Raw genomic sequence first — 9,276 nt, 5'->3', positions numbered from 1 at the left:
AATTATGAGACTGGAACCCAGACTGTAGAGAACTAAGGGGAGAGTGAGAGGAGAGGAAGTAAAGGCACTACCTTGGTCTCAAGGACTTTAGTCACAAAAGACAGGAGACATGTGGGACAACAGTTAGCAGGGATGGAATGATCAAGTGATAGCTTTCTGAGGATGGGGGAGACATAGGCATGTTTGTAGATGAAAGAAATCTTCCATTAGGGAGAGACTGAAGGTGAGAGGGTGGGGATAATGGCAGAGGCCATATGCTGTGGAAGATGTGATGAAATGGGATCGCTTGTGCACATGGAGGCATTTGCCTTGGTAAGGCCACTTCTTAAGATGACAGATGGGGTGAAGGGGAAAGAAGTGGCAGAAGGCTCAGGGTGATGGGAGATGAAGAGGAGGAAGAAGAGGGAGCTCTCAGTGAATGGTCTCTTTTTTCAGTAAAATAGAAGGCAAGGTTCTCAGCTGAAAGGGGAGGAGGAGCCATAGGACGTTTAGGAAGGAATGAAAAGGTTTGGAAGAGCGGCTGTGGTGAGTGGGATAGTGAGTTAGAGAGGTATAAAAGGATTGCCTTACAACAGGAATGGCCCAGTTAAAATTATATCACATAAATCTGTAATGGACCCAGTTGGCACAGTTTCATGATTTTTCTCCAGCTTGGTTCAGCCCCATGAGAATAAAAGTGAAGGTATCAGATGGTCTTAACCCTCATTTTCCAACTGGTACATCATAGTGACTTAATCTTTGCCTCTTTCTTCCCCCCTTACTAATCTGAATAACAGGAAAATCAAAGTGTGTGCATCCTCAAGGGATACTTGCATAGCAAGAGGTGAGGTAGTAACTGGGAGAGACTAAAGAAAGTAGAAAGGAGAAGGGGCGGCTGGGAGAAAGCAGGGAAAATAAAGAGGAAAGGAGAGATTTCTTTCTAAAAGTACACAAGGAGACAAGGTAAAAACAGAAAGCAAATAAAAGTGATAGTGGAGAAACATGCCTGCACCATCATAGACTAAACCTTACAACACTCCACCTATAGGTGACTCAGTGTTTTTGTGGGACTAAATTATAGAAGGGGAGAGTGACTAAAAGGGGAGGAGGCAGAAAGAAACTAGAGGGGAATGTGTTATGTACCCTAATCAAGACATGGATCAACAGTGGAAGAGAAGTAACTCCTGTAGTCTTCTCAGGAAGAAGAAAGGATACAGGAAAATGGGTTCGGAGACAAAAGGAGGGATTGAAAGGGGGAAGGGAAATCTTGTTTCATTGTGCGGGATGGGCACCACTGATGAAAGTTCTGATAGGTAAAGAGAGATATTCTAAAAGAGAGGTCAGGACAATAGGTATAACCTGCAGGGACTTGGTACTTAGGGAGACCACTCATTCTGCTCCAGGAGAAGGGAAATAAGAACTCTTGGGAAAAACCAATATTCAGAAGAGTGGGAAGATATGGATCCAGAAGATTACATGGAAAACAGGGAAAAAATGACCATCAGGAAGGCAATGGTGAACTGCACAATCAGGAACATGGGAAAATTTCTAACATGGGACAATACCCTCTCTATTATCTGCAGGAACTGGTATTTCTAAGAGTGATGCACAGTAGAAAAAGGGTGGTGGAGGCAAGCTCCATAAGGCAATAATATAGAAACTATTTAGAAGAGGGTACTCAAAGCAGGTATCTTAGAAGCTTTAATCCCATGAGAAACATAAAGACTAAAGAAGACTAAATAAGTATAAGAATAAAAGTCTAGGACAGACTGAAATGAAAGATAAATAATGAAGAGAATTAGGAAAATAAGTCATTTTAAAGAAGGCTTGATGAATTTTTAAAAAATCAATGAACCAAATAAAGTAAAAGAGATAAGGGAAGGGGGATTTTACTTGAGCACTTAAATGAGAGGAAAAAAGACAGGAAGAATTAAATAACTAGACAAAAGGAATAAAAGGGAACAAGATAAGCAACAGGAGAGATGGGGGCTGAAATAAGGGAAAAAAGATATATGTCAGCCAAGGGCAACACTCAATTATAATACAAACTTAAAACATACTACAGGGAAAGATGATAGATGATCATGTACAGTATCCATTCATTGCACCACTATGCCTCCTCACAAGAGTAACAGGAGATTTCAATATCCTCTCAGTTTTAGAGAAATCTAACACAGAAACAAAAAGGACAATATAGAATTGAACAAAATGTTGGAGAAAATTGTGAATATACACGTCTCAATAGCATAATGAAACTTCTACCAAAACTGACCATGTGTTAGGGTATGGAGACATTGCAAACACAAGTAAATAGAAATAGTAAACAAATTCTTTACAGACCATAATGCAATAAAAATAGTAATCAATTTGAGGAGCATAAACAAAAGACACAGACCCAATAGAAACTTAGTTTAAAAAAAAAAGTAATAGCCCAGAGTATGTGAGTCTATATGGGAGGAAAAACAGAGAGAAAGGGAAGTATGAGAAAGAGATCGTTGGAAGCAAAATCAAGAGGCCTTGATAACAGATTCAATGAGAGGTGAGTGAAAAATGAATTAAAAGGTAGCCCAAAGTTGTGAAACCTGGGAGGTTGAAATGAGTAATAGTGCCCAAATAGAAAAGGTGAAGTTAGAAAAGTTTAGGGGGAAAATAATAAGCCCACTTTTGGACAGGATGAGTTTGAGACAATTCTGAGACATTCCAATGGAAGTACCCTATAGGGTGTTGTAGATACACGGACCTGGTGCTTTTGTAATGGGGTCTAGTTTTGTAAGGGGGTCTCATTTGAAGAACAAAAATGAAACTGCATAGTTGCCACAAGCGATTTACACTGAGAAGAGAGGTTTGCCTATGTATGTTCCCCTCTTAGAAAATAGTAGATCCCTCTGAAAACACAGTGAAGATTAACATCAGTTTGATCATGTACTTCACAGAAGAATTTCGTATCTTCTGCAAATTTAGAATGGATGCGATTATTAACTTGTAGCAGTCATTTAGTGAGCACTATGTTTTGCTTCCTCTCTTTAAGGTGGTCCCTAAATAACTACATTTTGTTTGGACACTGGTTGGTCTGGCTCTTTGCAAACGATTTTTTGGTGATGTGCTGCAAGACTGGGCAAATCTCTTACGGCTGTCTGAGCCTCAGCTTTGGAAGAGAGCTCAATTTTCTCTTTGGTCAAATAAAGGGGGAGAGTTTGAACTAAATCAAGGGCCTGACATCGTTGTTGTGGGTCCTGGACCTTCTTGACAGTCAGCCTGGTGAAGTCTATGGACATCTTTTTAAAACACTGAAAGGAATGCTAAATTTCTGTTAGGAGTAAGTGAAAATAAAGATGTCATTGTTTTCTCCTCCAACTTCACCGACCCTTTGAAGGTCCCCAGATTAAGTATCCTTGGACTAAAGCAACAGTTTCCTCTGTCAAATCATCGGGTGCCCTAGAAAACCCAGAGTTCTGGGCGGCTTTCGTGGACTTTTCCCCACTCCACTCTGAGACTAGCCACTATCTACGCGCCATTGCGCAGACGAGCCAGCGGCCAATCAAAAACATTCTTGGCCACGCGGATTTCGGAAGGTAGCTAGCTTCTAAGTCCGGGCTCGATAAGAGGGCTGGCCAACTTTCACTTCCCAGCGCCCGGCCCCGCCTCCTGGATGCGAGAACCCGCCCCTTCCTCTAGAAATAAACAGCTTTGGCTCGGGTAGCTTCTCCCCTCTCCAGCAGCTATGCCCCTTTACGCCCCGCTCCCCACATTCTTATCCCGGGCCGCAAGTTTCTATTTCTCTTCCGCCTCCGGGTTGTGACGTCATCTACCCGCGCCGCTCTCCTCCTCCTCCGATTGGCAGAGCGGAAGAGGAGCTGTTGTCACGCCGCCGCTTCGCTTCCGCCGCTGTACCTCTTGCCGCAGTTCTTGCGCTGTGGGACTCATGGCTGCTTCTGTCTAGAAGCGGCGGGTGGGGTTCGGCTTCTTCGCTCTGGCCCACGCTGCCTTTTGCGCTGCGTGGCATGAGTTCCAGCAAACCGGGGTAGGGGGCGGGAGAAACTCGTAGACCACCTGGAAGAAAGGAGGAGGGGCCAGCCCAGGGACGGAAGAGGCGGGACGGGGGCGGGGCGGCCCTTCTGGGCCAATGAATGGACCGATGCTCGAGTATGGGGAGAGGGGAGGGACAATTTTCGAGAAACCTGACAGCAAATGACTGTTGAATTGCACTGAAAGTTGGGGTCCAGAAGGAGGTGCAGTGGGTCTTGAAACTCACTACAAAGCTATTAGTTCTTCAGACGTGTCATGTCGCTGGTGGGGGAGAGGGGCGTGGGTAGGGCCAACAGTTTACAGGACCGATTCAACAAGACAATTCCACATAGACAATAAAAGGATAAAGTGGTCTAGGTCTCTAAACTCTTTCAAAGTATTTTTTTTAAATGTGTTACTACACAGGCAATTAAATTACAGGTGTAGAATTTAATTCTAACATACCCGTGTTAAAATTGTTATTTGGCGTGGAGGTGACCTCAGTATTCTCCAGGGCAGTGGCATTAGGGATCAAGCTCTGTCAAGTTCAGGCTAGAGACGTGGAAAGGTTTCCTGCCCACCGAAGATAAGCATAACTAAATCCAATGAAGCCTGTTACAGGGTGATGAAGTTTGGAGCCCACAGCATTTCTCAAAGACCATCTACTAAGTTAGGAAGGGATTGACAGCTCCGTCGGCAGAGGGCGCACCGATACCGACAAAATTCCATATTCCTAAAGTATTAAAAGTTCTGAAAACTATTTCTTGTATTGGGCTTGTAAGACCTCTTATTTGATTTGATTTAGAAAGTAATTGGCCCCTAAGTATTCCCTTTACAATCTGATATTTTTATCTCTTTGTCTGGTTTGAGATTTTAAAGATGTCGTTTACAAACAGCTTCTACTCTTAGCACTCCTTACTGTTCCTCTGGTAATACTCAATACTCACTAACATTTGTTAAAAAAAAAAATAAAGTTGTGATAAATTTAGACTATAGCGCTTCAAAACTTGCATTCTGTGCTCTGCAATGCAGTATTACTGATTTCTGCAATGGAGCCCTAATGGTGATCAAACTAGTAGCTCTTGAAAGTCGAATTAGACTTTAAGCCTAGAGGCAGAAAAAAGCAAGCTGGTAGTTGGACTGACTTAGGTTCTCGTTTAACTCGGAGTATGATTTTTGTTTTCAATAGTTCTTTGAATAATGCTTGAGTTTTAATATAAATTCTTACCATGAAAACACATGGGTTCAAATCCCCTCCCCGATGATTACTATCTGAGTGACGTTAGGAAGTCATTTCTCCGTGGGTCACAGTTTCCTAATCTGTAAAATGAGAGAACTCTAGACTAGATGGCCTCTGAAGACCCTATAAGCTCTAGTCTGAGCCTGTGAGGCTGAAATTTTGGCTGTCAAAGCCTAGCAGAGCGTGCGGAAAAACCCATTCCACCTGTTGGATGCCTTTACTTATTTTGCTCTGCTCAAGTGTGACAGAATGGGAGAATCATTTCTTCCCTCCCTTTTCCTTTGTCTCAAGGATGCCAATTTTCATTTCCCAAAATGTTTTAATTCTACATAGAACGACAGATGCTGTTCACTCTGTATGCTTATTATAGTGTATTGTACTATATAATAAATACAAGTATCCTTCTTTTTCTGTTCCCAAAATTAGTGCTAAGTTCCAACGTAAATATTATGTTTAAGTGAAAAAGCTTTGTGACTCTTTACCTACATTGGAACACTATTTTTGATGCTGGTGTTAGTATATATCACTAAGATATACTTTTGTACACTAATCATGTAATGTCAAATTTTTGCCATATTAGTTTTTCACAATTTTACTCTTAATAAAGATTTTTCCTAATATGAACCCTATAATGAGGAAGTTCAACTATATGCAAATAAGGTAACTTGCAGTAGAAGAAGCATAAGAAGCCATTAGAGCAAGAAACTGATTGTGTGGATGAAAATTCTGCCCACCATTGCAGGAGGATTGAAGTCGGGAGTTAAAAAGTTCTCTTGAAATACATGAGAATTGTATGTGTGTCTTACCAACTAGTAGAATAAACAGAATGATTTTCTTTTGTTTCCATTTCAGAGTTTTCTCCTGACAACAAAGAAAATCATTTCTAAATGTCTAGTTCGCACTTGCCCTGTCCAAAACTTGTCTCTCTTTTTATAAGGAGACAGAGTAGGTTGTGATTACAAAAATAAAATATACCATAAGATGAAAGAAATGTGGGGCTCACTTTAGAACATAGAAGCTTTTGAAGAGCCTGGAATTAGCAGTATTGTATGCAGTATGTGAATTTGACAAGCCTATTGTTGATTCAAATATTTTAAGAGAAGAATGCTGACTTCAGATGATTTAGTTACTTCGCATCTGCTGTTTTTTCTAAATCATTCTTATATGTGTCTAACAGAAAAGGAAGAGGATGTGCCGATAGATATGTTTATATTCCATTAAAAAATGATTTTGAAATTTGAGTCTCTTAGCTTCTCATTTGATATTTTATCCTATTTAATTCTTGCTTTCCTAAACAAGAAATGATATATTTATTCTTTACTCAAGTTTTCATAGTTAGGATGGAACCTGAGGAACAGGAGACCTCACCAAAATCCTTCTATTTTTCTCTCTTGTTCTAATGCTGCACTTGAAATAACCAACTTGGGCACTGCTGCCATTCACTCTGTTTAGGATTGAAAAAGTCCTTATGTGTCTTTGGCTCCAAAAAAAAGCAAACAAGCCTGTGCCTAATTTTGACTTTTTATTATCTACAATCATAAGTAATGCATCGATGTCAATGGCTTGATCATCCTATCACTCTTTGCTGTGTGATATTTAATATTAATTGGTACAATTTCTTGGCTGTTGAGGGAGAAAAAAATACTTGGTAATGCAGCTGTGATTGATTCTTATTGGCTATTTTTGTTATATAAGCTTACCTCTTAAAAATTAGAAATATCTATGCTGCTGATTCATTAAGAATTTTTTTTCTAAAGCACATTCCCATGTTTAAGCTTCCAGACACATGTATAATGAATAACACACTGGGTGCTGCAGGCCTTGAAGGCAGGTTTCAGAACTGAAGTACCTACACCAGGAAAATTCGTACTTGCTGATTCTTCTCAATAACTATGTGAGACTCTGGACAAGCCACTGAGTTTCTGTCTGGCTTTTTCATTTCTTATCTGGATTAGATGATTTTAAATGCCCTTCCAGCTCCGTAAGTCAAAGAATATGGTCTTTGTCTTTGTACACACACATAGTTCTTCAAACATTGTTGTTGTTTGCAGTTACCTGTTATGATATAGTACATATTGCCAAGGAGTTCAGAGATAGGGAGACCACTTTGCAATTGAAGAATAAATATTTCTTTTCTTCTTTCATTGCTGAGTTTGATCATGGAAAGTATGGTTAGAATAAAAATGATAATATGATATTAAAGCACTTAACGCAGTGATTAACACATAGGTACTCAAAAAAGATTTACTGTTTGAATGTATTTACCAAAGGCCTGGTTTCTTTCCTCTGGATGTGCTGAAGTTTTGAAATAGGACGAGAGAAAAGAAGGTAAAGGAGCTAATGGAAGAAAGGGGGGAAAATTTTATGACCGCTGCTCTATTAAAAGATCTGAGACCTCAGGTTTACATTTTATTTTATTTTTATTTTTTTTTATTTTTTATTTTGTAATGTTTAACAATCACTGCCATACAATTGCAATTTTATCCCTCCTCACCTACTCCCCACTACCCCCCCCCTCCCCATGACTGCATACAATTCTGTATAGATTCTACATATACTTTCCTATTGAGTATATTTTCACTATAGTCATGCTATGTAGTCAGACTAAGATAAATGAAAGAAATCGTATAACAAATCAGAACATGATACACAAACACATACACATACACAAACATGATCTGCTACAATATGTGAGTGACTTCCATATTTCTCTCTCTGAGTGTGGCAGGCATTTTGCCTTGAGATCCTCCATTGGGATTTTTTTTTTTTTTTTGGTAAGAAGTTCTTGTGTAATTACAAAAATCTAAGTCTACCAGAAAAAACTCTCACACACTGTGGTTGTTGCTGTGCATAAAGTTCTCCTGGTTCTGCTCCTTTCACTCAGCATCAGGTCATATAAGTCCTTCCAGGCCTCTCTGAAGTCTTCTTGTTCATCATTTCTTATGGCACAATAGTACTCCATTACATTCATATACCATAATTTATTCAGCCATTCCCCAATTGATGGACATCCCCTTGACTTCCAGTTTATGGCAACTACATAGAGTGCTGCTATAAATATTTTTGTACATGTGGGACCCTTTCCCATTTTTATGATCTCTTGGGGATATAGTCCTAGTAGCGATATTGCTGGGTCAAAGGGTATGCACATTTTTGTAGCCCTTTGGGCATAGTTCCAAATTGCTCTCCAGAATGGTTGGATGCGCTCGCAGCTCCACCAACAATGAATTAGTGTTCCAACTTTCCCACATCTTCTCCAGCATTTATCATTTTCTTGTTCTGTCATGTTTGCCAATCTTATAGGTGTGATGTGGTACCTCAGAGTTGTTTTGATTTGCATCTCTCTAACCAATAGTGATTTAGAGCATTTTTTCATGTGATTATAGATAGCTTTAATTTCTTCCTCTGAAAATTGCCTGTTCATATCCTTTGACCATTTATCAATTGGGGAATGACTTGTATGATTATACATTTGAGTCAGTTCTATATATATTCTAGAAATGAGGCCTTTATCCCCGAGCTTAGCTATAAAAATTCTTTCCCAATTTACTACATCCCTCCGGATTTTGGTTGCATTGGGTTTGGTTGTGCAAAAACTTCTCAGTTTAATGTAATCAAAGTTATCCATTTTGCATTTCATAATGCATTCTATCTCTCCTTTAGTAAAGAATTCTTCCCTTCTCCATAGATCTGATAAATACACTATTCCTTGCTTCTCCAGTTTATTCATGGTATCAATCTTTATACCTAAATCATGTACCCATTTGGACTTTATTCTTGTGTACGGTGTCAGGTATGGGTCTATGCCTAATTTCCGCCACACTGTTATCCAGTTTTCCCAGCAATTTTTGTCAAACAATGAGTTCTTATCCCAGAAGCTGGGGTCCTTGGGTTTATCAAACAGAAGGTTGCTATATTCCTTGCCTACTGCATCTTGAGTGCCAAGTCTATTCCACTTATCTACCTCTCTGTTTCTTAGCCAATACCAAGTGGTTTTGATAATTGCTGCTTTATAGTACAGTTTGAGGTCTGGTAGCGCTAGGCCACCTTCC

General features: G+C 39.7%; 1 protein-coding gene across 1 annotated transcript; it reads left to right on the top strand.

Annotated features, from left to right (window-relative positions):
* The first annotated feature begins 3,901 nt into the window (after positions 1–3,901).
* MMGT1 (membrane magnesium transporter 1) lies at positions 3,902–7,400 on the top strand. Its single transcript, XM_072627317.1, is given in 3 exon segments — positions 3,902–3,980; positions 6,378–6,425; positions 7,243–7,400. Coding segments are annotated over 3 exon segments (285 nt in total).
* Positions 7,401–9,276: the final 1,876 nt, after the last annotated feature.

The sequence above is a fragment of the Notamacropus eugenii genome, chromosome X (assembly GCF_028372415.1).
Source record: "Notamacropus eugenii isolate mMacEug1 chromosome X, mMacEug1.pri_v2, whole genome shotgun sequence".
Lineage (NCBI taxonomy): Eukaryota > Metazoa > Chordata > Mammalia > Diprotodontia > Macropodidae > Notamacropus > Notamacropus eugenii.
This window is presented reverse-complemented; position numbering and strand designations above follow the sequence as displayed.